This window comes from Rhinolophus hipposideros (genome assembly GCF_964194185.1).
Source record: "Rhinolophus hipposideros genome assembly, chromosome: 23".
NCBI lineage: Eukaryota > Metazoa > Chordata > Mammalia > Chiroptera > Rhinolophidae > Rhinolophus > Rhinolophus hipposideros.
This window is the reverse complement of record NC_138069.1, coordinates 43831357-43857305: the sequence shown is the minus strand read 5'-3', so window position 1 is coordinate 43857305 and position 25949 is coordinate 43831357. Positions and strand designations below refer to the sequence as shown.

Below are 25949 nucleotides of genomic sequence, written 5' to 3'. Positions count from 1 at the left end.
CTCAGGCCTGGGCCTCTACCCCAGCCTGGTGGCCGAGAACAACGCTGGCTCTGGAGAACAATAGGCCCTCCCTGGCTGTCAGGACGTGAGGATTAGATGCAGAATAATGCAGTCCCCGATCAAACTTGCAGCTGTAACTCAGGCCCCAGACGCTGCCAGCGCCATAAATTCGGGCGGAAAGTGCAGCTCTAGCAGTTTGCGAACAAGAGCGGGGGGGAGGACGAGTGAATTACAGCCACGCGCAGAGGAAGCAAAGCCCTGCCCGGCAGTGTTGGCCCGAGCCAGCGATTGATTGCGCCCTGGCTTAATGAAATTGAATTTTAATTTATGTCCTAGCCCGCAGTGGAGGGGGTGTGTGCCCAGGCAGAAGTGGGCTCAGCCCCAGGATGGGGGTTCCTTCTGCGGGTTTGGGGCTGTACAGCCAAATACTACAGGAGGGGATGACGGACTCCCCGGGGTGGTATTTGCTCCCCAAAGTTTCAAGGTTCTACCAGCCTTGGGGAGCCTGGGCAAGGTATGTTACCTCTCTGAGCTTCGCCCCCCTGTGGTCATACCTGCCTGGCTCAGGTATAAACCCGCAGCCAACTCGGGGAAGGGAGGTCCCTTTCTCGCCCCCTAGTGGGAACTGGAAGCTCCACCAGGTGTTAGGACCAGGTGTGGAGATTTTGGGGGAGAGGAGGGTTAATGCTTCTTAGTGCCACTCTCCTCTGCCAGGTGTCCACAAATGGCACATCAAAACCTGCTGCTGTTTACTGCCACATTACCACAGCCTCTCTGGGGCCCGCGAAGTGTGGGCGCTCTCCCGCGGGTGATATAGTCTGGCCCCAGGTCAAGCCTGGGGATGCAGGGCAGCCGGTGGCAGGGACAGTCGGGCTGGGCATCGGCTGAGCACTCAGCACTGGACGCTTTGCCTCCATCCTCCCAGCATTCCTTGGACGGGTTTTACCATCCCTGCTTCATTTTACTACCTTCCCATGAAAGAACTCAAACACAGAAAGCTACGGAATCTGCCGTGAGCCGCTCTCCAGCTCCACTGAGTCCTAACACTTCCCAGGCAGGGGTTTCCTTCGGGTTTTGACAGAAACAGACCATGACAGATGTTACTGAAGCCCCTCTGACCGTGTGCCCACCCCAGTCCTTTCCCTTCTCTTTCCCTGAATGACAGCTACACTCTCAACTGATTACTTCCCTTTCCATCGCTTGGACTCATACTGTGATATTGGGTATGTAACCCACAAATGGCACACGCGGTGTTGCTTTCAGTCTTACACAGATCCATGCCCATTTCACAGTAGGAAACACTGAGAGCCTTGTTCAAGTTCAGAGTCATGAGGGATGTGACTAGGCTCCAGTGCCGTTCATAGGGCTTCAGGAACCACAGTGCCGTGAGAAGTTTCTCCTCCTCACAGGCTGCACTGGATTTAACTACGTGAGTTTTAGGGGCCAGGGACGTCCTGGATGTGCCAGGCCTCGGAGGGCCCAGCTCAAGGGGGGATGGGAGAAGCCAAGAACAGCCTGCCCTTTGGTTCCACGGTATTTCACAGAAGGGCGACCAAGGGCTCCAAGAGCTAGCGAGCTGGTGTGGGACTTCTGTGCCCAGGAGATGACAGGAGAGGCCATGTCCCCCACAGCCAGGGAAAGCTTAATCCTGGGAGATTTATGGCACCAAGGATTACAGAACTCTGAGTCAAGGGAATGGGGTCCCAGTCACCCGTTCCTGTCATTCTGACCATGAGGCAGAGTGTCTGCAATGGAGCTGGGTTTGACAAGCTGGCAGTAACCTGTTTTGGGGAAATTGAAGAAAGTGGGGTGCACTAGGGGGACACAGTCTGGAGGGAACAAAGCCACCAACTGGGCCAGGGGGTGATAGAGGAAAGTGAGAGGTGGGGGTCTCCATGCACACATATATGTGACCTGTGACTGAGGGCCCAGTAATCACACATGCCCCACCACAGACCTGACATCCCACATTCCAGCATAAGCAGATGTGTGTGTGCACGCCCATGTGTACACACTCACCAAACACACATGTGCAAACACCCCAACACGTTTGTGCACATGCAGACAAACGTGTGCTCATGCACATGCCCAGACACACCCGGACACACGCCCACACCCACACCCACGCACACACATGCACAGCGTAGTGAGCCCTTCTCGCCACTAGAGGGCACTCGAAGTCTTCCCAGCCTCCAAACTCATTGCTGAACCGGACGCAGGTGCGTGCACACAGTCAAGAAAAGAAGGGGGGAAAAAAAGGAAAAAGTAAAGAAAAATCCTCGAAAAATACAGCAGTTGATGGTAATTCAAGCTGACGACGGCTGTAAATCCTAGAGGCTGATAATAATAAAGTATGAATAGACCGGTGCCATTTAATGGAGATATTTAGTGCTTTCCTTCCCAGATCGATAGGCTGCACTGAGGGTTTTTCCGACATGCATACCTGCTGAGTTGGCCCCTTCTCCAGGATTTGGGCACCCGGGTACTCCTGCTTCCCTTCATCCCTCTTTCCCCCAACTTTTCTCTGCACCACGAAGAGCTGCAGGAGGGGTGAGAAATCACATTTCCGACGGCAATGTCTGGGGTCTCTTAGCTGGCCATCCTGCTGCCTAGTCATGACTTGAAATGCCGCAGGAAGTTGGTCATGCGGGGCGTCTGCCGGGGTCTCAGCTCCCGCTCCCCACATAAGAACACAGGACATGGTGAGGCCAAAAAGGAACACCCACGGAGCCATAGGTAGGGGAGTCACACCACTATGGTCTCACTGGAGGCTGGGTTTACACGACGTGCGACCTGCTGTCCGCTTTGCTGCCAACTGACCAACTCTCCTCGACTCTCCTTCACTCTCGTTCAGTCTCCTCCTTCACTCTCCTCGGCTCTCCTCTGCAGCCGCGGCAGTTATATCAGTGGCCAATGGCTTAATGGCTACAGCTGATGGCCAACCAGCCACAGCTGACAGCCATCCACTATCCGAGCCAGCACCCCTCCACATGAGGCCGAGAGCCTGGAAACTGCTTTCTGGGGCTCTGTCCCCACAGTTGGTCCTCCAAATGTGCACCCAGGCCAGCACGCTGCCATCGGGGCCTGGCTGATACTGCCTCCCTGCCCCGGGGTCTCACATCCACCCAAGGAGGGGTGAGGCAGCACCAGCCCCACCCCAGCCCCGCACCCCTGCCCCCAGCCCCACTGGTGGAGCACCAGGACTGGCATGAGCTGTTCTTACCGGATGCCTTTTTGCAGCATAACTTTCCTTACCCTTGTGTGGTGCAAAGGCCAATTGTGAGTGTCTGGGCAGTTGTTTAAGTTGTCAGGGCCTCCAAGGACTGGGAAAGATGTCCTTTCTGGAGGTGAATTCTGGGCCTGGCCTCTGGGGCTCAAGTTTTGTTTCAAGGTCTGCATTCCTTACTGTTTAGGGGGTGCTGACAGCATACCCCCAGCCACGCTCAAGGTCAGACACACCCTTGTAAAGGCCACTTGTAAGGAGGGAGGCTGGAAGTTCCTCTGCCGCATGACCCTTGGCCCTCGCCAGGCCTGGGGACTTGGTGCCATCCTTGGTACTTGCCTACACACCAGACCTTGTCTCTCTTTCCTGTACTGTGAGGGCAGGACTGGCAACACTTCCTGCAGGCTCCCTGCTGTGCTGGGCTTGGGGACAGAAGGATAAATGAGTCCTGATGTGTGTTCCAGGAAGATCCCTTTGTGAGGGGTTCTTCACTTGGGTTGGTGAACAGAATCCAGGGGTCTGTGAGTTTTGACTGGAAAAAATTACGTCTTCATTTTCTCCAGCCCCTAATCAAAGTTAGTGTTTCCTTCCATGACGGCACAGGAGAGGTCCCAATAGAAACACCTGTGTCTTCCTGTCTCTGTGGCAGCCGAAGGTGACTGGAAGTACTGCTTCTGCTCCTTGCGACTTTGAGACGACAGCGGTCAGCACCATTACCAGGAAGGGCTGTTGAATCTTGTTTAACATATCACAGAAAAGCACACAAATGACCAGATTGCGAATATGCTCTTTAAGTATTTTGATAACTGTATTTCAACAAAGATGGTTTTCTTTCCAATCCTATGTGTTTTATGTATTTGAAATGTTATTTTGAGAGAGTGGATGTCTCCCAGATGCCCAAGGGGTCCAGGGCACACAGGCAGCGAGAAGCTTACTGGCTGGGGGTGGGGAGCAGGGGCCTCCCAGCCCGTTAGCGGGCGACCCCACCAGGCAGGTTCAGAGAAGTAGACGATTTGAAGTGCATGGTGGGTCAAGCTGGGAACTGAGGCTGGTGCGGTCGATGCCACATACAGAGGGGTGAGTAATAGGCTTTAGGGAGAAAATGTTGTCTTTGGTTTTCAACATTTAATTTGGGTAAATCCAACTGCAGAAGCCAAGAGGCTTTGGCCTCACTAGACTGGCAGCTAACAACAGCTGAGCGGGCAATGCCAATTAGGGCTTCCTGACAGCAGCTCACCTGATCCTCACAGTGACCTCAGGTGGCATGTCACCCAGGTTTTACAGTCTCATTTTACAGATGACCTGATGGGGGGGCCAGGTTACAGAGAATTATCTTAGGATTCAGATGTCCCCATTCCCTCCTGGGATCTCGCATCTCCCAACCCCCAGATGCCCAAGGACCCCTCACTGCACAGCCACGCACGTCTGTTACAACTGTCACCAAGGTGCCTGATGTCCACCCTGGGCTGGGCCTCGGGCCGGGGTCATGGACGGGCTGAAGCCATCTTTTCTGCAGGGTTAGTGATCGTTCGGTCTGGGTCTGTCTCTCTCCGTGTCGTCTCCTCTCCTCCATCTCTATTACACACACTCACATTTCACACCCACAAACACATCCAGTCAGACATAAATGCTGAGGAGACATGTAGCATTGTTCAAAACAACATCAGAGCGGTGCATGACATGTGATAGGAAAAAAAGAAATTCCTGTATTAGATTCATTTCCAGTCAGCCTGGCCGACTCGGAAACTTTCAATCCAATTTTAGACCAGCACCTGGGGTTTCGAAGCAGCCGTGCTGAGAGGAGTGCGAGCCCTTGGCCCCCTCACGCACAAACGGCTCATTTTAGTATCCAAACAAACCAAAAAGCCAAAACCTTCTCGCTCCTTTCTCCCCCACGGCCCCTCCTCACCCACCTCCTGCCTGAGAGCCCCAGACTTCCTGCTGATGGTCGGGCAGCCCTCTCTGTGGCTCTGCCAGGGGAGGGCAAGGCCCGGGGACCCAGGTCCTGGTGCTCTGGGGGCAAAGGGCTTCGCTGGCACCAGGGGCCAGGCCGGTAGGATGAGTGGCCAGTGGCGGGGCCGGGAGAAGGGGGCTGAGCTCCAGTTGCAGGCAGATCCGTGTGGCATTTCCCACACGCACTTTCAACACTGCCCTCCCCTCCCCTTCAGCACTCTCCCCAAGACCTGGGCATTCCTGTTTTCCTGAATTTGGTGTGACCTTGACCCCCACCCTTGAACTCTGAGAAGTATCCTGAGTTCCCCTCTTCAAATCTCAGCTCTGCCCCTTCCTAGTGGCGAGGCCCTTGAGCCTCTGTTTCCCTATTTATTAAATGGGGGTGATACTTGCCAGTTAGGAAAGTACACCAGGTTAGGAAATGACATGCGGCTACTTTGGAGGGTCTGTTTTGAGTTCAGAGGTCTAGGGTCTGCAACGCAAAGGGACTGGGCGATACCTGCCTGGCTCACCTGAAGCGGTGCTCAGAGGCACATGTGAGTGACACCTGGGAGGAGGTGCAGATCAGTGTGAGCAGGAAGGCCCACAAGCGCCGCGCAGGGCGAGATCTGGTAACAGGAGACCAGCACAGTCAGGGTGGGAGAGGAGCTGCTGTACCCGCGACCCAGGCCTGCGAGGAGGGAGGACTTTGACCCCGTAACAGGAGACCCCCACCCTGGCCATGAATACAAGTGACCTCTGCCTGCGGTGTATGACTTTTAAAAAAATGCATAAAAATTCAATGAAACAATTGGATTAAGAGAAAGGTCACGTAGGAAGGGAGTGAGCCTTCATGCCCTGCCCTTTCTCTCTCTGAGCTGCATCTCCAAGCTGCCAACGTAGAAATTTCTCCCTCTAGTGCCTTTCCGGGTTTTTCCTTCTCCGAAGGCTTAGCCAGGAGGAAAGTCACAGATGGGAGGGCCTTTGGGGCTCGCAGGTGGGGTACCTGCTGCCTTCACCCACGACCTCTCTGCACATAGCCAGTCCCCCAGTCCCAGCCTGCCTGGGCCCACAGCTGGTCGAACCAGGCACTGCCTGACAGACTGGTCCAAGCAGCCTCCTCCACAGGAACGTGGCAGGGGCCACCTGGCAGCGGGGGTCGCTTGGCTCTGGGGCTCTGAGCTGCAAGTCATGTGGATGTGATGACCAAGTATGAATAAGCTGCTTGGGGCGGCGGTGGGGGAGGGAGATAGATAGATAGATAAGAACGAGAGATAGGGGGATGAATGAGAGAGAGAGAGAGAGAGAGAGAGAGAGAGAGAGAGAGAGAGAGAGAGAGAGGTTTATTATAAGAAATTGGCTGATAAGCCGAAATTGGTGGGGGGGGGCAGTGGGGGTAGACAGAGCTGTGATGGGGAATGTTCAACAACCACTCCAGGGGAGAGAGCCCTGATTTGGATCATTTGCCAGTTCCCAAGGTGTAACCCTCCCCCATGGCACTGTTGCCCAACGGCCCTGGCAGGTCACCAAGTGGGCAGTGGGAAGAGACACCCACAGTGAAGCTGGCTCATCATACTCTGGGGCTGCCTTGCTTTCTGGCTGCAGATAGTTTTAGTCCCTCAGAAGGTATGACCCAAGGGCAGTCTCTCAAAAGCATCCCAAGCCAAGAAACACAGTCCAGCACCCAAAAAAGGAATTCCAAGACGCGTGTTTCTTCAACGTTATGAAGTGAGCACGTCATTGACATACACACTAAAATGTGGTCTTTCCCCTCATCACTCCTCACACACAGCTGCTTCCAGGAGAAGTTGGCACATTTCCTCCAAACTCCTATCAGTTCTTGCTGAAATGCCTCACTTGCCCTCCTCCAGACACAAAGCCCCAAGTCTGGGAGTGGGAGAGGGAGGGAGAGAAGCTGAGCGGGCAGTGGGAACTTCAGTGTGGGAGGGAAGCCTAACCATCACACAGCAAGTCCTCCCCCTTTCACTTGGGCTCGGGGGCCAGAACTGTGTCTGCCCCAGGATCTTTGCACTTACTGTTCTCACTGCATGAATGTTCTCACCTCATGTCTTTGCACAGCTTGCTGACATTCCTTTGTGGCCTCTGCTCAAATGTCACCTCCGCAAAGAGGCCATGCCATCTAAACAAGTTCTGGTGACAAACACTGCTGTTTGCCGCCATAAAGGCCAGTCCTGGTTTCTATAGTGACAATGTGCACAATCCTGAGGCAGGTATGACTCAGTACTGGCCAGCTGAGACTTAAGGGAAGGACTCCTGGGGATGGGAGTCCCCATCCCAGCTGGGAGAGCTGCTCCTCCATGATAAAGGAGACACTCCTTCTTCCTTGCTTTGGGCACCTGCGTGTGAGGATGTGACATGATGCCGGAGCTGTGGCTTCCATCTCGCAATGAGGAGGTGACCAGCCTCAAGAAAGCCAGCAGCTCTCTTGAACAATCAGATTTAGCAAGACAGGGCTTGCTTCCTACATGGCACCAAACGATTGAGGCCGAGTTCCGCTGCCCCTTTTACATGGATTATGTGCTTGCCAGTTTGCCATGGTCCCCATGTGTCCCTAGTGCCTAACTCTGGCCCATTGCACTTACTTACATCCTTGCTGGTCCCTGGGCAACTCCAATGGCAATGCAATGACTTGCCTAATAATATCCATCTCAGCAGGACGCTGACAAAGGGAATGGGGCTGATGCATCTCTGCTTCTAGGACCCAGCCCTGTGCCTGGGACATGGCAGGAGCTACCGAACTTTCTGTGGTGATGAAAATGTTCTGTAACGCGTTCTGCCCAACGCGGTAGCCACAGCCCCATGAAGCTGTTGAACACTTGAGATGTATCTCGTGAGACTGAGGAATTGAATTTTTAATTTTAACTGATTAAATTTAATTAGCCATTGTGACAAATGGCTGCCATACTGTACGGTGCAGTAGAGACTTACAACCATGTCTCTGTAGCTTCCAGAGCATTTTCTCTTCCTCTGTTCTCAGTTATTTGGTTGGTGAATGACGAATGGGGCACGGCCCTTCCCCTTCTGGAGATTTTCCTGGCCCCAGACCCTCAGAGCATGGGGTAAGGCTTTCTGGAAATTGCTGGGACCCATGCAGGACTTTCTGATGAGGGGCTGGGGCAGGTGCTGGGGCCGGGTCTTCCCATCAAGCAGCCCAGTACCCTGGCTGACTTTGGTGGGACTGCCAATGACACATCTGGGAGGGACAGAACCGAGCAGGGAGAGGGCCAGCAATCCAGACAAACACATGGGAAGAGGAGACCAGCAGAGGCGGCAGCTTTCAGGGCAGCATGATAGCATGATGCCAGGGCTCAAAGACGCTCCCCTCCTGCACCCCTCGCCCATTGTGGCCTGCTTAGGTAGACACTGGACCAGCCTGTTCAGGTGGCGTTGGTGGGGCGTGAGCTGGCTGTCAGGGCCCAGGAGACGAAATCCACACCCTCTCGATCCTATCATCCTCAGAGCCAGCCCCAACCAGCCACTGCCCCAGTCACTGGGACAGCAGAAAAGCACAACAGATGCCACCAGGGCCCCAAAGAGCACCTCTGCATGGGAAGGTCCAGCGGAGAGCCTGTAGCTGGCCAGCCAGGCCTGGGAGGAGTTCCAGCTTAGCAGCTGTGTGACCTTGGTCACGTTACTTAACCTCTCTCTCTCAGCTTCAATTGTCTCCTGTGTAAGATGGAGAAGAGCTTTGGGAATCAGCAAGTAAAAAACATTTATAAAGTGCTTGGCACAGAGCAGGAACTCAAAAAATAGTTGTGTTTGCCCAATCGTACTGCAGTGGTTCTTCACCTTTTGGGGCTCAGAGGACTCCTGGGGAATCTGAGAAAGCCCAGACTTTCTCCCCAGAGGACTGTAGGTCTACGCATACCACACGATTTCCCGGGCTTTGAGCTGCATGACTGGTGTCCTTGGAGGTAGACCAGGCATTCGTCACCAGTGTTATCAGCCTGGCACAGGCTTCTTTCCAGAGCCAGCGGCCTGGGCTCGCTGTGTAGGCAGCAGCCCCATGGTGTGTCTCCAGGGGGCCTCCGTGAGCCCTGGGCTGGCTTTGAAGGAAAACCTGGGCTTGCGGACTGAGCTGCGATAATCCTGCGAGCTGCCTTTGCAGAGAGCTCTGTGCACTCAGGCCCCCCCACTGCCTGGCCCCACTTTCCTTTCCAAGCAGCCTGGGGGTTGCCTGTTGCTGGGCTGTTGGCAGCTGACAAATCAGAGCCTGGGGCTAAAGCAGATGATGTCAGGGGTCCCCTTTGAAATCCTCATGTGGGCCAGTTCCCCAGGGTGCCAAACCCCGGACTCACGCTGACTTCATTTTGTCCAGGGAGTGACCAGATCACAGCCCCTCATTCCTGACCCCCTTTCACCCCATCTTATTAACATACATACATTCTGGAGCCTGGTTAAAATTACTTAGAAAAAAAACCCACCACAAATTCTTTTCCAATCTCCTTCCCCAGGCGTGGCCTATCTTCACTTCTCCTTGTCCACCTCCCAGCCCCCAAATTACATACAAGATGTGAGTTTGGTTCCTCTGCAGGCAAGCCAGAGAATTCTGAAGTTAAATAAATATAAATAAATCAGCAGGCCTTTGACTCCTGGACTCTTTTCCAGTCACGTCTGTCCCCTTGGCTCTAAGAACTTTCCAAAAAAGCACGGTTTCTAAGTGGAAACGCCATTGCCTCAGCGAGGGGAAAATTTACTGTTTGACTTAAAGCTCGGACAAGATGGAAGCAGATGTCCTTCCAGCGCTCGCCTCTCTTTGTGTGGGGCTGGCCGACCACTGAACTGCAGGAGTCGTGGCCTATCCAGAAGCAGTACATCCACTTGCTTCTGGGGCCTGTACTGGAGACCAGCATTGTTAACTGGCCCTCAGGGGAATGCCTTTCGCTTTTAAAGGCGTTGCATTCCCCGGCCAATGCAGACAGGTAGTGTAGAGATGGGTCACGGAGGCAGGAGAGGACCAGGCTCTCTCCTAGGACCCCCGGCCACCCACTCATACCTCCCGGGGCTCTGTGGTGCTATCGCGACTTCTAAGGGTTGGAATGCTAGAAAATGCTACAGCATGTACAGTATGTACATATTTTTAGGAGATATGTATTAAGAGTTATTTTATTCGTAATTCATTATCTGGACTATGTGGGAAAACATATTAGAGGATCAATTCATGCCCCTGGTATCTGAAACTATAAAAGGAAGGATCGCTCCTTTATCTGTTAGGAATTTCTTGAGGCTGTAAGTAACTGAGAATGGAAATAACAGCCATTTAACTCAAGATAAAGATTTTAGTGTTGTGTGAAAGAAACCTAAGCAGCAAAATGTCCTCAGTGACTGTGGCTCTTTCTGTCTTTCTGTTCCACCATCTTCTGCACAGGGTTTCCATCTTCAAGGTCACCTCAAGATCCAAGATGACTGCTGGAGCTCCAGCCACCACATCTGTATTCCAGACAGGAAACTGGAGGGAGGGCTGTTTGTCTGCTTTGTTTCTCCCCTACATCTTACCTTACATTTCCTTGATTACTCCAGCTGCAAGAGAGGCTGGAACTATGATCTTTTATCTCTGTAATAGTTTCTCAGAATAAAATCAGGATTCTGTTAAGCATGGAAGGGAATGAGGATATTGGGTTGTCAAGTGGCAGTTGCTCCCACAGATCCCACAAACACACAGACTATAGGTTTGAACCCCAGCCTGCCACCTACTAACTGCTGAATATGCAGCATGGGGCCAGGTTGGGCCTGGCCTGGTTTGCCCATGCCCTGTTGGGTCCATACTTAAAAGGTGGCATCAAGGGGGTCAGGAGAAGGATGGTTCTAGAACTCACGGGACCTTTGCTAGCTGTGGAGGGAAGCACAGCTTTCTTGTACCCTCAGGTCCTGGGCAAACCCAGTACAAAGCCTTACCCCGAAGGCCCCCTCCTGAATGGAGGAAGCAACGCTGCACATAGGAATACCACACACAGAGATACGGAGAACTCATGTAGGGAGAGCTGAGTAAGCGGAGGCCGGGCTCAGGCCTGGAGGCAGGGGGACGCAGGGGCACAGACGACGAGACCTCCCAAATAGCCCATGAAAGGACGGGCCTTCCCCAGGGTAAGTATAATTTATTGTCCAAATCAGGACACATCTTAGGCAAAGGGGGTGCTGTTAGTAGAGGAGTAAATCAGGCCTGTCCGGGGAAAACTGGGATGTTTGGTCTGCCCCCTCCACCCCACATATGACACGGAGCCTGAACAAAGTCTGCTGGTTTGCAGGTTAGGAAGATGGCAAGAGCTGAAAACCTCTGCAAACTAGTAAATTGAAAAGATGGTTGAAAACAAGGAAACGGGGAAATTTTAATGCAAGAAAAACCACCGCATGGCACAGTTCCCGTTTCACCAGCTCTGTGCTGCCTGGAGATGTGCACATTGTGCTCCCTGAGGGCAGGCGGGTGCCTGGCTCCCAGGGTCCCTGCCCAACATGTGGTACACCTGTCCCCTGCGTTACATTCAACTGCTGTTTTGGCCCCTCGGGGCCGCTGGCATCGGCCTTGCTTTGTGTCCTCTGTGGGGCCCTTCCTGCCCACTAATGCCAGCAGAGCTGGAGGACTCAGCAGGGTCAGCCCTGGAGGAACAAACTGTCCCCTGTGCCCCGGGACTTCCTGGAGGGGCTCTAACTGGGTGGGACGGAACCCCCAGGCTGGGGCGGCTCTGTGGGTGCAGGCTGCCCCACACCCCACAGCACTGCCATGTCCCGCTCAGGCTCAGGCCCATCTCACAGCTGGTCCTCATCCACCCAGACGGTCTTGCGCTGTTCCTCGCCGATCTTGTCCTTGATGACCCGGAGCAGCTCCTCCACGCTGCCCCACATGTCGGCCTCCACTGTGGCATACAGGCAAGGCAGGGCCTCCAGCTCCTTCTCCTTCAGCCGGCACAGGCGCAGGAACTCCTCCTCGGTCTCGGGCCGGGGAAGCATCTTCCTGTGGGCAGAGGAAGAGGGGGATGCAGGCGGGGCTGGGGGGCGAGGCTGCAGGGCCTGCTGGGCTGGTGGGCTGGTCCCTGGGCTGTAGGACCGCTGCCTGCCCACCCGGGAGAGCCTCAGGAAGTGGCACTGTGCGCCCTGGCCACCCCCTGCAGGAGGCCTGCCCAGCCCTCCTGGGGCCACCCTCATCACCAGCTGACTGCCACCTTCCCTGTGCTTTCTCCATAGCGGCTGTTTCCCTTCAGCACGCTATATACTGCACCCTTCCATTCTGTTCATTATGGAAACCCCGAGAGGTGGGGACATAAAAAAAGATCATTCTTTTTAATTTTTCATTGTGGCAAAGTACATATAGAATAAAACTGACCATTTTAACCATTTTTCAGGGTGTAGTTCAGGGGTGTTAACTTTATTCACACTGTTGTGCAGCCATCACCACCATCGTCTCCAGAACTTTCATCTTGTAAAACTGAGACTCCTACCCATGAAACAGTCACTCCCAATGTCCCCCCACCCTCGCCCCAGGCACCACCACCTACTGCCTGTCTCTATGAATCTGACTCCTCTAGGAACCGCATAGAAGTGGAATCACACGGAGTGCGTCCTTTTGTGACACGTTATGCCGATTTCACTGAGCACATCCTCGGGGCATCCACGCTGGAGCAGGTGTCTGACTGGCCTTCCTTTCAGAGCTGAAGACCACCCCACTGTGTGGCTGGACCCGATTTTGCTTATCCATTCATGCATCAGGGGACACTTGGTTGCTTCTAGCTTTTGGCTACTGTGAACACCGCTGCTGTGAACGTGGGCGTGGAAATGTCTCTTCAAGGCCCTGCTTTCACATCGTTCGAGTATAGGCCCTGAAGTGGAGCTGCTGGCCCCTACGGTCATCTCTGTTCAATGTCTGAGGAATCACCACACTGTTTTCCACAGTAGCTTCGCCAGGGTTCCAATTCTCCCCAACTTTGCTAACACTTGCTAGTTTCGGGTTTTGGATACGGCCATGCTGATTGTGTGAGGTGGGGATTTTGGTCTCGTTTGCTCACTAATGGGATCCCCAGTGCCTGGCACTTGATAGGCGCCCAGGAAACATGTGGTGAAAGGATGGAGTGGGCTGCCTCTTAGTGTACTGTGCGAGGAGGGGTGGGATCAGAGATGATGTCACGTCACGCTCAGGCCCCAAACCTCAGCAGCATCCCGATTCCTCTGTCCAACCCCATAGCTAGCCTTTCAGCAAATCGCACAGCCTTGGGCCTGGATGCAGACTGCACCTTTCCTCATCACCTGCCCGACAGGGTCTGAGTCCCGCTCTTGTCCTCATGCCCACGTCCACACAGCAGCCAGGGAGCCTCGTACCCCGTTAGACCATGTCACAAATCTGCTCAAACCTCCAGCGGCTCCTGCCTCACTTGGAATACAATGGCCTGGCGTGGGCTGGACACCCACTGGCTGCAAGGCCACCTCACACCACCGCACCCCCGCGCAGGTCGGCTCCGGCCAGTCCCCTCCCCTACCTGAACCTCTTGATGTTCTTCTCTGACACCCGGATGAAGAGCACGATGGGGTAGATCCTGGACTTGATCAAGTCCCGCGAGCAGCTGATCCCGGCCTCCAGTAGACAGTGCTTGTTCTGCAAGCACAGCACCTGGCAGTCAGTGGGGGGACTTGGGAGGGGCCGTGGGGCAGGGGCAGAGGGTGGGGACGAGAGCCCAGAGGACCACTGCCCGAATCAGGGAAAGCCCCGACACAGAACCCGGTCTCCTCTGGACAAGGCCCCCGCGCCTGTGGACACTCAGTCCCACTCTGCTGTGCACAGAGGCAGGTGCTGGCCGAGCCCAGGCAGCAGGCCCAAGGTGAGCCAGGCGGTGTGAACGAGTCTTAATAAAGGTCAGAGTTGGCATCAAGGCCGCCTGCTACATTCTTGGGACTCGGCAAGGGGTGGGAAACACCTCGAGGTGCACTGGCTGGACAGTTCTGGGAGCACTGCGAGGGCTCCCAGGCACCCGCAAGCCCATTACTTCTGAAAAGGGATAATCCCTGCTTTGCTGAACGTGTCACTTTAAGAAAACAACCCCCTGCATGGAAACATGAATATGGAAAAGGGCACGTGTTCCTCAGCCAAAAGCTCGCACATTTCACAAAGTGAACATGCGTGGAGCTTGCACTGTGGTCCAAAGATAGAACCCCCCATGTTCCTTCTGCTCACTGCCCCCACCCCACCACCAGTGCAGCCACTGCCTGGATTTGTTGGACGGCATCAGCTTTTCAGCTACTGTGACCTCGGCTCCAGCCCTGCACATGCATTTTCCATCCACTCCGCTGTCAGAATTCCTGAAACTGCTACGGCCCACAGTTTAGAACCAAACCGTCCAAGGTTGGCTGATGGCTCTGCCCATGCTTTTGTCTGTGTATGACCACGCAGGGAGGATGCAGGAGTGACCATAAGCTGGACAGCAAATGCAGAGTTCCTGGTTGGGCACCTGCTCCTGACACCCCCAAGGTCGCTGCCCACAGTGAGGCTGACCCCCTGACTCTGGTCCAGCTTGCAATTGCCGCAGGCAGGGAGCTGAGCTTTCACAAAGCCTTGACCGAGAGAGAACCCCATGCTGAAGGCTGGTGAGGGGCGCGTCACCTGGCTCCAGAAGACTCTAAATTGCATGCTGACACCTTTTCTGTATCGCTGCCAGTAACCCTCTGAGGCTCCATTTTCCCACGTTTGGTGAACATGCTATCTGTCAACCCCTGCTCTCCCCATCTCTCGCCCTCACACACTTGCTCTATCTCTGGCCTTTGTTATCACAGACACACACACACACACACACACACACACACACGCCAAAGCAATGCGAACTAAGACACCAGCACTAGGAAGCCGTCATGAATAGAAGGTTTCAAGATATAAATGTGTGTCAGAGCCCGAGATGAGGGTGTGTAGAGGGTTCATATGGGGCAGGTGAGAGAGAGGGGGAAAAGGAGAGGGAGAGGCAGCCGGCAGCCCGAGCTCGCCCATGGCTGAGGGGGCCTCACAAAGAATCAGGCAGGTGTCACCCCCCAGCCCCCACCTCACCTTGGCTGCCACAGCCTCAATGTTGGCAGGAACGATACATTCAAAAGTGTTGGGGTTCTTTTCTCGGGAGTAGATGATGGTGTCCGTCTTCTGTTTTCTGAGGAACTCGTCCCTCGTGACAACATCTGTGGAGAGATGGGCCAGTTCTGAGGGTGGCACGAGGTGATCTTGGGTCAACTGTCCCATCCAGACTCTGCCTCCACCTTCTGGGCTGCAAAGCACTGCATCTTGGTCCCTTCTGGACACGTTTAAATGAATCCTGTCTCCTCCACTAGACCGCAAGGCTTCTCAGGGGCAGGGGCAGGACACACTTCTGCACAATCCCCCTGGCAACCCACAGAACTGCTGGTTAGTAAATACTTGTGGTTCGGTCTCTCAGCAATATGTTTTATTGGACAAAGCAGCTTAGACACTGTGATGCAATACTGATCACCACCTGTGTATCATTAAGGATTTCCCACTCCACTCATCCATCCATCCACTCATCCATCCATCCGTCCATCCACCCACCATCCATCCACCCACCATCCATTCACCTATCCATCTGTCTGTCCATCTGTCCATCCATCCATCCATCATCCATCCATCTACCCACCCACCGTCCATCCATCTACCTACCATTCATCCATCCACCATCCATCCACCTACCCATACATTGATCCATTACTCTGTCCATCCACCCATATATCCACCTACTTATTAATTTAGTAATTTAATATTTATCAGAAACCTACCAAGGACCAGGCATTAAGAATAAAACTATGATTAAAAATGTAGCTGTTGTACTTGAAAAACTGCAACCTAGCAGAGGAGAAGAATATGGGATACAGATAATTATAAAACAATTTAGTGGGTGCATATTGGGCCACTTATTGTGCAAGCATCAAGGAAGTATGGGGATCTGGGGGAAGAGGAGCAGGCAGGCTTCCTGGAGGAGGAGGTCCATATTGGAGCCCCCCCCCACTTGCTGTGTGACCCTGAACATGTCTTTAACCTCTCTGGGCCTCAGGTTCTGTTTGCGAAATGAGAAGGATGGAGCAGGTCCCGGCTGGCCTGTGGGAGCCCACAGCATGAGAACCACCGGGGCAGCTTAAAATAAATGACTCCTGAGGGACACGTCTGCACGAGTCTCAAAATCATTATTGGGTGAAAGAGGCCAGATACAAAAGATTCTACACTGTGTGATCCCACTAACAGAAAACTGTAGACAATGCAAATTAACGTGTGACATGGAACACGTCCCCAGTGCCTGGGGAGGGACCTGACTATAAGGGGGCCCAAGGGAACTTTTAGGGAGACACAATGTTCTGTCTCCTGGTCCTGGCTGTGCTGGCAGGGATATATACGTTCGTTCCAACTCATTCAACTGCACGTAAAATGGGGCATCTGATTGTAAGTAAACTACACCCCAAAAAGTTGATTTAAAACCTTGACACCCCTACTTGACATCCACTAAGATGGTTATTATAAAAAAACAAAAACAAAACCAGAAAATAACAAGTGCCGACGAGGACGTGGAAAATGGAGCCCTGTGCACACTGGTGGGACGTGAAACGCTGCAGCTGCCGTGGGGGACAGTGTGGAGGGTCCTCAAATAATTAAACACAGAACCACCAGGTGACCCAGCGATTCCACTCCTGGGTCTGCGCCCAACAGAACCGGAAGCGGGGTCTCAGATACCTGCATCCCACGTCCACAGCAGCGCTGTGCACAGGCGCCAGGAGGCGGGAGCAGCCCGGTGTCCACTGACGGGTGAATGACAGACAAATGCGGTCCAGTCACACAGTGGACGTTACTCGGCCTTACAAGGGAGGACACTGACACCTGCTACAGCGTGGACGGCCCCTGAGGACACTGTGCTGATGGAACCAGCCAGTCACAAAGGACACACTGTGTGATGCCACTGACATGAGGACCTAGGGGTCACGTTCAGAGACAGGAAGTAGATGGTGGTGCCTGGGGCGGGGGAGGGGGAGTTAGGGATTAATGGAGACAGAATGCCAGTTTGGGAAGAGGAGAAAGTTCTGGAGAAGGACGGTGGGGATAGCTGTCCAATAATGTGAATGTACCTAATGCCACTGAATGGTTAAGATGGGAAGTTTTATGTTATACTGACTTTGTCGCAGCTGCAATAATCCCCGGATGCCTGGCGTGCCATTGGTCCGGGTGGGCCAGGCCGTCAGCGCTAAGTACAGATGACACCGAGGGCGATTCTGGTGTGCTGCCAGCACTGGGGCCCCTCACTCTGTCCTCCCGTCACCTGGGGACGCAGGAGCCCCCAGTGGCGGGTGGCTCACTGCCACGTAATGGCCCAGAGCAGGAACCCCAAGCTGAGTCTCCTGGCTGACCCTGCGACCCTCGCCCTATCATCCTCAGACTACAATGGGACCACAGTGAACCTGGAGAGGTGGGCGTGGGCGCAGACCGCCCTGTCCACACCGGGCCAGGAGGAAGTGCGGCTGCTCCTTCGCTGCTCCATTGGCTCCTGCCCCCGCTAAGTGATGTGACCTAGTGGGGCTCTCACCCGGCTTGCACATGGTGAACTCCATGGCGCCCCCCGAGTTGAGCAGCTTCTGCACCAGCGCCTTGGCCAGCATGGTCGGTGTGAAGAGCACGGGCCGGCGGCGCTCACAGCGAAAGTTGCGCACCAGGCTGTAGGGTATCAGGCTGAGGCTCTTGCTGAGCTCGCTCTCGGGGTCCAGCTCTGGGAGGCGACAGGAGAGAGCTGGCTGTCACGCCCCTACCAGGGAGGCCCGTGTGGCAAGAGGCAGACAAGCAGTGTGTCACAAACACCAAGTCTGGTCACTTCGGAAGGCGCTGAGCTCTGAACAGGGGCTTGGACAGTGAGGAGAGGGGGAGCGAGAGTGGCCTGGGCAGAGGAAGGACAGTGAGGGGACGGTGGGAGCCCACGAGGTGGCAGGGCTGGCCAGCAGCGGCTCATGGCTCACTGCAGGAAGCCTGGAAGGCCTCCAGGGCTGAGGCGGGGAGTGACAGGGCCTCATTTCCACCTTTTCAATCCTCCCTGGCAGGGGTGTATGGGCCCCAGCAGCTGAAGGAGCCTCCCCAGAAACCAGAGGCTTGTCATTTACTTCACCCCTGACCTGGCTGTCCCCATTCCCGAAGCCCAGGCCCTCCTCTGGCCATCAGCCGGGCCTTCCACAGAGAACTGTGCAATGGCGGCCCCTCGCTGGCTTGATAAATGGCCAGAGCATGCACTGGGGAAAGAAATCAATAAGCAAACACTCCACAGCAAACAGCTCCAATTAACATGCGTCTGGGCTCAAACCAGCTCCAGCGGGTGCTGGCGGGATGCCATGCTATGGGTTGTGTGGTCCCCCCACCCAAGGCCGGGAAGGCCCGCCCCAGGCAGCACCCCATTTTGAGGGAGCAGATGTCCCAGGCCTCCTCACGGGACCCACGGCCACCGGGCCAGTGGGAGCAGGAGGGCGCTGCGGTCAGGGCCCTACCGTCCTGCCTGTCGGTCAGCAGCTTGGTGGCGTCCAGCGAGGGCCGGGCCAGGCCGCGCCGCGGGCTCCCGGGAACGATGCGAACCCGCTCGTTGCTGTTCATCCGCTTGTACTTGTTCTCTGATCTGCTGACAAACTGAGGACAGAGGGGCGGACACAGCTGTTGTCCCCACTTCGTGTCCAACCTGACCGAGCGCCTCGACGCTGACCTGGGCAGACCTGTGCTCAGGTCCCAGCTCTGCCCAGGGCCTGGGTTGTCACTTCCCCTGTGAACACAGGAGGTACCTAGCAGGTCGCGTGGGCCCTTTAGCTATTTGGGTGGCAGTAGGTAACCGAGTGGACAAATGCCACGTGTCCTTCCTCACCCAGACATGGGGCTTATGGGGGCTGGTCCTGAGCAGGCCCCCCGAGGTCCCTCCTGCAGTGCCTCCTGGTAGCGACCTTCCTGGGGAACCGGGGGGCAGTCTCTACGGGCATGGTGGGACCTGGAGTGCCCAGCGGCTAAAGGCCCTGGCTGGGAACCCCCGCTAGCAGCCTGCCCGGTGGGCGCGGGCATGACTTCACCTCCCAGGATACTGCTCTCCACAGGCCCTGCCTCGGTCCCCGACTTCTGGGGGAGTGCCTGCTCTCTTCTACAGGTCAGAGATGAGTCCTGGAGGGTGGAAAGGGACACCCCAATGGTGGACACAGAACCCAGGTTCCCACCGTATTCCCTGGGGCACTCTGAGTCTCTTCATATGCTCTTTCTGCAGGGAGAAGAATCAGGGAGCCAGGATCTCGGGCCAGCTCTGCTCGCCGGCCCTTAGGTGAGTCACCCAGATGCTCAAGGTTTTGACTGTTCATGACTTGTGGGCAGACTGTGTGGTCTCATGTGGCCCTGCCCTCAGGAGCCCCGCAGGCTTGGCAGGTTCCTTCCGCCTGTGTCTTCCTGCTGCCTGTTTGCAGCCACTGGGTTTTGGGGTCTCACCATTAACTGTCTCTGGGTTTCCTCTGTTCCAACATCAGGACAAAGCAGTGGAGTGACACACTAGCTCCACAGAAACCTAAGCAGCACAGTATCCACACAGGAACGTCCTCACAGGGTCACATCTTAATATTACTCTCTCAACTTCCGTTAGTTCATGACACAGAAAGGCCACACAGAGTACGTTCACAGTATTTATGGAGGATCACTTCTGAAGCTCTCACTACGCTACTCAGTGTTCCTTGGCTAATGACCCATGAAAAAAATTCCTTTTAGAATTAACTATAAGGGAAGATTCTTTTAGCTCTTGGTTCCAAAGAGCTAACATATTTCAGTGGTTAGATAAGATTTACAGAATCTGCTGGGATTCCCTTTTTTCCTGGGCTGCTGGGATGCTCACAGATAAATTGAACACTCAGTTGGAGGGACTAAACTGAGCCAGACATTTGAAACGTTTGTTTTCCTTTCCTGATATACAGTTTCTGATTTTTCTATTAATATTTTAACAGCGAGGTTAAGTGTTTCTCCGCCATAAGTTTCTTCACATTTTTTACGAAAGCAGGGTTTGCTTCCAACAGGTGCAGAGACCGTCTACTGACCTGTCACTGTGCGGAAAACGGGATGGGAGAGGAGAGGCACTGTGCAGAGCTGCAAGTGGTGTGCCCTCATTTTGATACAGCCTTTCCTCTCGGTACGGTGAGGGCAGAGCCACAGAAAATGGGACTGCCGTCCAGAGGCAGGCTTTACCTGAAGGAGCTGGCCAAAGAGGAAACTTGCTCGGGAGAGGCGGGGGCTGACCCGGGGGTCACTGGTGGAAAGCGCTTCTTCGGGCTGTAGAGTGTTCTGAAATGAGTTTACCCCTCAGTCAGTCCCCCTGGGCTTGGCTGGACACTTGGGCAGCACTGTAAACCAGAAATGTGTCCCGAAGCCCCTCCGTGCTAAAGGGGGAAAAGTGACAGTCATGGAATCAAGTGTCAAGTGTCGGGGGGGTCGGAAGGGTCGAGGTGCCGAGCCTTGTGCCCACAGACCAGACGGCTGGCAGGAGGCCCACGGGCACTGAGAGTCCTGGCTCAGCCAACACCGTCACCTTTCAAGTCAGAGGCTGGGGAGGGGGCAGAGGGTGGGCTCCTTTGGAGGGGGTGTCCCGTTCCTGAGAACCTAGTCGCCAGTCACCCTTCACCCCAGTGTAGTTAACAGCTCTCATTGATGATCCCTCCAAAAAAGAGCAGGAGGAAGGAGGTTTGAGGGGGCGGGGCCGCGGTGACCTACCCGGAGTGCCCTCAGCGTGTGGTGTGTGGTGTCGGCCTCCTCCCGGCCGCCTCTGTGCATCAGACGCTGCAGCTTGACCAGGAGCAGTTGCTGGGCTCTGGGCAGGAGAGAAGGGTGGGTGGCGCCTCAGGCGGGAGCGCTCCCCAAGGCCAGCCCTGGGCAGGGGACCTGTGCAGGTGTGAGCTCTGCGCCCCTGGGCACCTGGGGACAACACGGAGCCATGGCCTTGAATCCTGCCCCCAGCACTGACTCGTTACCACAGCCGGCAAAGTCTCTTCTGAGCCTGGGTTTCCTCATCTGTAAATGGAGTCTGCCTATGCTGCCCTCGCAGGGTGGGCCTGACACTGGTGTTCAGAGTCTACAGTTGCCTGTAGAGGCCTGTGCGTCTGATCAGGGGGACGCTGGGGCTCAGCCCAGAGTAGTTACGTGCAGTTACCACTGTGTAATCATGGAACCGAGCACCCAGCTGTCCGGGAGTGACAGAGAGAGGGTGCGCTGGGATGAGTGACAGCAACACCCCTGGGGAGGGAGGGGAAGCTTCCAGGAGGAGGCGGGAACGGGGGCCTCTCCGCTGAACAGGCAGCCCGGCCCAGGTCCTGGCCTCACCGGCTGTAGCTGGGTATGGTGCCCATGTCCAGGTCCTGGTCTGTGAAAGGGTCGACCCGCGCACACAGCCACTCATGCCTGTCCTGGTACATGGTGTCACGGATGTGCACGACGTCATCACACTTCAGGGACATGGAGCAGGCGTCCAGCTGGCTGGAGATGTTCAGGTTCAGCCGGATGTAGAAGGAGTCCCCGGAGGTGATCAGACCCTCCTCCATGTCCCTCAGCAGCTTCCGGTACCCTGTGGAAGGGCAGAAGGGAAAAGCAGCTCCAGCCATCAGTGGGAAGGGCGTCCCACCGCCGAGTGGCCTCCTGGAGCAAGTCCCCTTGCTGCTACCCCCAGATAACACAGCGAGTGGTTCCTGCCGAAGCTGGTGGCCAGGGAAACACCTGTCCTGCCCGATGAATGAGTAGCTGTGGTGTTTATCGGGTCCCTCTTTGTCTTGGCTGCCAAGAAGCTCAGAGTTACATTTTGTGCCACGCTGCAACACATCGATCTGTGCTACAATGTCCACGTCTCCCCAACTACACGGTGCTTGTACTTTCATTTCTTTCCTTTAATCCATGCATAACATATGTACAGTAAAGGGCATCATTCTTAAGTATTCAGCTTGATAAATTCCCACAAATGTATACACGTGGGCAAGCACCTCTCAGAGTCCTGTGTCACGCCCCGTCAGAACCCTTCCCGGGTAACCGCTAGCCTGTCACCACAGACCAGTTGTGCCTCGCTGCACATATAGTGAAGCAAACGGTAGGTTCCTTTGTGCCTGGCTTCTACTGCTCAACGTCATGTGTGAGGATCACGTGATGCCTGCCGCACTGCAGCACCCTGTGCTCCTTTTCATTGCGGCATAGTACTCCGGGTCGGTTTCTCCTTTCGCATGTGCACATCTGTGCCACTGCCAGTTTTGGGCTATTAAGGATAAATCTGCTGTAAACATTCTCCTATGTATCTTTGGTGGACACATGTACTCATTTCTCTTGGGTGTGTCACAGAAGTAGAATTATCAGGTCACTGTTGTGTATACAGTTAGCCTTCGTAATACGGCCCAGCGGTTTTCTGAAGTGGTAGGACCACGGTGTGTGTTGGTTTAACCTTCTTTAACACCATCGTGTTAACCTTATTTACAGATCCCTCTGGAAGGAAGCAGGACATAAATCATGAACACAATAAATGCTGCAAAGTGAATGTCTGTGACATAAATCCGTATCATTCCTGAAATCAGCCCTATGTGTAGAGCTGCGTGACACAGTGGAAACTCAAATGGTCCTCATAGCCAGGCCCAGAAATCGCTCATCAAATATCCACAGCACATGTGCCGGGAGATTTGAGCCAGCGGGGTTGTCTGGTCATGTTCATGGAGAAACGGGGGACTCCTGCTTAGGTCCCTCCCACCCACGGGGCCATATGAATGCTCATCACTAGCTGAGCTGTCACCTGGGAGGAGAGGCCCTACAAATGGCCTCTGGGACCCTGCCAGAGGGAGCCTCGGCTTCAGTGAATTCCAGACGGCAGGGTGACACCACTGCACACCTCTGGGGGGCACTGCTCACACTGTGTTCTTGGCTCTGCCTATCCGTGGCCAGGGCATCGCCCAGATACTTTCTGCTGGGCTGAAAAGCTAGGCCGGGGCGACGGGAGGCGCCTCCCCCTGTGAGGAGGGGGCCCTTTGTTGGGGACAGAGCAGCACTACACCTTCCTCACCGGCTGGGCACTGCCAGGAGGGAACGCGGGTGGGCAGGCGGCAGTGGGGAATGGCTAGAGGAAAGTGGCTATTTATGCTCTATTGAAACATTCATGAGCCCTGGTGGTTAAAAATAAGATCCAGCTGCAGAGATAATCATGCAGGAAAAACCCAGAGGTGAGGAGGAGAACGCAGGTTGTGGAAATGGAGGACAAAGCTCAGTGCTCGCTGCCCAGGATTCTTGGCCAAGGAAGAGGCGACTCAATGAAGCTGCTGCTGGGGGCCAGCGCAGAAGGCGGGGCGAGGTCTGGCCCTCAGTGTGGCTCAATGGCCCTGCTTGTGCCAGAGAGGCCACCCCCACAGGCGCTGCTGATGTCAAGGCTGGAAAGCCTGACAGAGAAGGCAAGCTTCAACCTGGCAGGGAGAGGGAGCACCGGGCCAGGCAGGGACGCGGCCGTTGGCTGGGAGCGCTCGCCTCCTCCTGCCGGGTGCGGCGGTCTGCTTGTGGCCGGATCTGCTGTCTCCTCTGTGAGCCAGGCGGGCAGCCAGAGGTGTGCCAGGGCAGGTGTGTGCGTGTGCTCGTGTCTGTGCCCTTCCCTGCCCACCCTCCCACACCTGCTCATCACATCCTCCTGACGGGGCTGGACTGGCTTGTGCCTCCCACTGAACAGATGAAGAAGCAGAGGATGTTTGTCCAGGGCCCCCGCCAGTGCAGGGAGGCGGGGGGCTGGGGGCCGTGCAGGGAGGTGGGGGGTCTGGGGGCCGTGCAGGGAGGTGGGGGGTCTGGGGGCCGTGCAGGGAGGCGGGGGGGGCCTGGGGGCCGTGCAGGGAGGCGGGGGGGGCCTGGGGGCCGTGCAGGGAGGCTGCGGGGTCTGGGGGCTGTGCAGGGAGGCGGGGGGGGGTGTCTGCGGGCCGTGCAGGGAGGTGGGGGGGGTCTGCGGGCCGTGCAGGGAGGTGGGGGGTCTGGGGGCCGTGCAGGGAGGTGGGGGGGGTCTGGGGGCCGTGCAGGGAGGCGGGGGGGGGTGTCTGCGGGCCGTGCAGGGAGGTGGGGGGTCTGGGGGCCGTGCAGGGAGGTGGGGGGGTCTGGGGGCCGTGCAGGGAGGTGGGGGGGCCTGGGGGCCATGCAGGGAGGCGGGGGGGTGTCTGCGGGCCGTGCAGGGAGGTGGGGGGGTCTGGGGGCCGTGCAGGGAGGCGGGGGGTCTGGGGGCCGTGCAGGGAGGCAGCGGGGTCTGGGGGTCGTGCAGGGAGGCGGGGGGTCTGGGGCCGTGCAGGGAGGCAGCGGGGTCTGGGGGCCGTGCAGGGAGGCAGCGGGGTCTGGAGGTGGGCCTCACCTTCCTGGTTGACTTTGTAGTGCAGTGTGACAGGGCCACTGCACCTCTGGATGGTCCAGTGCGCCTCCTCCTTCGTGCACGTTTCCAAGGGGACACTCTGCCTCTCACCTTTGATGCAGCCTTCTAGCTAGAGAGCAAAGACATTGTTCCTCGGCCCTGTGGGTGAGACCGCTTGCTCCACGGGAAATAAAAGCACCTCCCCCCAATACTGACAAGCTCAGCGCACCCCATACGGGCCGTTTGCCACCCAGAGCACACGTGTATACATGTGCACAGGCTCCAGAAGCAAGTGAGGAGTTGCGGAGAGAAGAGCCTGGCCAGGGACCCCTGCGGAGGCGCTGACAGTCCTGCACCTTCCAGCTCCCTCCTCCTGGCCAGGAATCCCAGCTCAGTGCAAGCTGGGGTGCGGGGATGGTCCTGTCAGCTGGGCAGAGAACACAGGGCCAGGCAGGGAGGGCCCTTGAGCAGTACTGCCCCCAGCCCCCAGCCCCCAGCCTCTCACCAGCAGCAGCTGGTGGCCCTCGTGGAGGCCTGCCTTCTCAGCCAGGGAGCCCGGCTTGACCGAGCGGATGAAGCAGCCTCGCGCGTTGCCCCCGACCAGGGTGAGCTGGGAGATGAGGCTGTCGCCGGCCAGTGTGGTGTGCTGCACCGAGGGCCCGGGCCCCCGTACGTGCCCCACGGACGTGACAGACGGCCGGAAGGGTCTGGGTCAGGAAACAAAACAGGAGTCAGGCAGTTGGAGCCAGGACACCTCTTCCAGGACACACCAGAGGGCAGGCCTCACGGGCAGCCTCCTGGGCTGTCAGCTGCCCAGGGAGTTGCGATTGCAGCCAGTGTGAGAGACAGCTGGCAACTGGCTCCTGCTGTGAAAACAGACAAGCCGCTGAGCTGCCCTCCTGGCTACTGGCCGAGACCAATGGGCGACGCTGGCTGGGAGACCTGAGGTGGCACACGGGGCACCAGGCGTACTGGCTACTCTGCTTCTCCTCACATGCCAGGAGGGCCGCTACGGGCACGGCCCACTCCTTCGGCGTGTCACTGGCGGGGCCATCCTGACACTGGAGTCCTGCTTCCTTGCCTCTACCACGCTGTGTGGCCCCGGACAACCCCCTTCCTTTCTGGGCCTGACTGCGGGTCAGGGGAAGTGACCGCTGACTCTGGGGTGCTGGGATCCCCGGATTCTAGGGGAGTTCAGGGTGACGATGATGGTCTCCTTTGTGGGGAATCGAGGCAGGGCACGGCCCGGCCCCCATCCTTGCCCCCACCCCAGTCTCCCCTTTCCCACGACCACAGTACCTTTCTAGAGAGAACTTCCTAAACATGAGGTTGACCTGCTCCAGGTCGTAGGCGTCCAGGCCCTCGGACTGGTGGGAGGAGGAGGAGGAATGGATGGAGGGGGGTCCAAAGGAGGACTGCTCATGGCTGTCATC

The 25949-nt window shown here is 56.1% G+C and overlaps 1 protein-coding gene across 1 annotated transcript in view; it reads right to left on the bottom strand.

Annotated features, from left to right (window-relative positions):
* Positions 1-11255: 11255 nt before the first annotated feature.
* CARD11 (caspase recruitment domain family member 11) overlaps positions 11256-25949 on the bottom strand; it is a 31506-nt gene continuing 16812 nt past the window's right edge. The window contains exons 13-23 of the mRNA XM_081035778.1: positions 25816-25948; positions 25022-25223; positions 24520-24646; positions 21501-21741; positions 20895-20991; positions 20373-20468; positions 18662-18797; positions 17719-17898; positions 15195-15319; positions 13642-13757; positions 11256-12125 (exon numbers count right to left, since the gene is read on the bottom strand). Coding sequence (XP_080891904.1) covers positions 11921-12125; positions 13642-13757; positions 15195-15319; positions 17719-17898; positions 18662-18797; positions 20373-20468; positions 20895-20991; positions 21501-21741; positions 24520-24646; positions 25022-25223; positions 25816-25948 — 1658 coding nt within the window. The 3' untranslated portion in view covers positions 11256-11920. The remainder of the gene's footprint in view (positions 12126-13641; positions 13758-15194; positions 15320-17718; positions 17899-18661; positions 18798-20372; positions 20469-20894; positions 20992-21500; positions 21742-24519; positions 24647-25021; positions 25224-25815; position 25949) is intronic.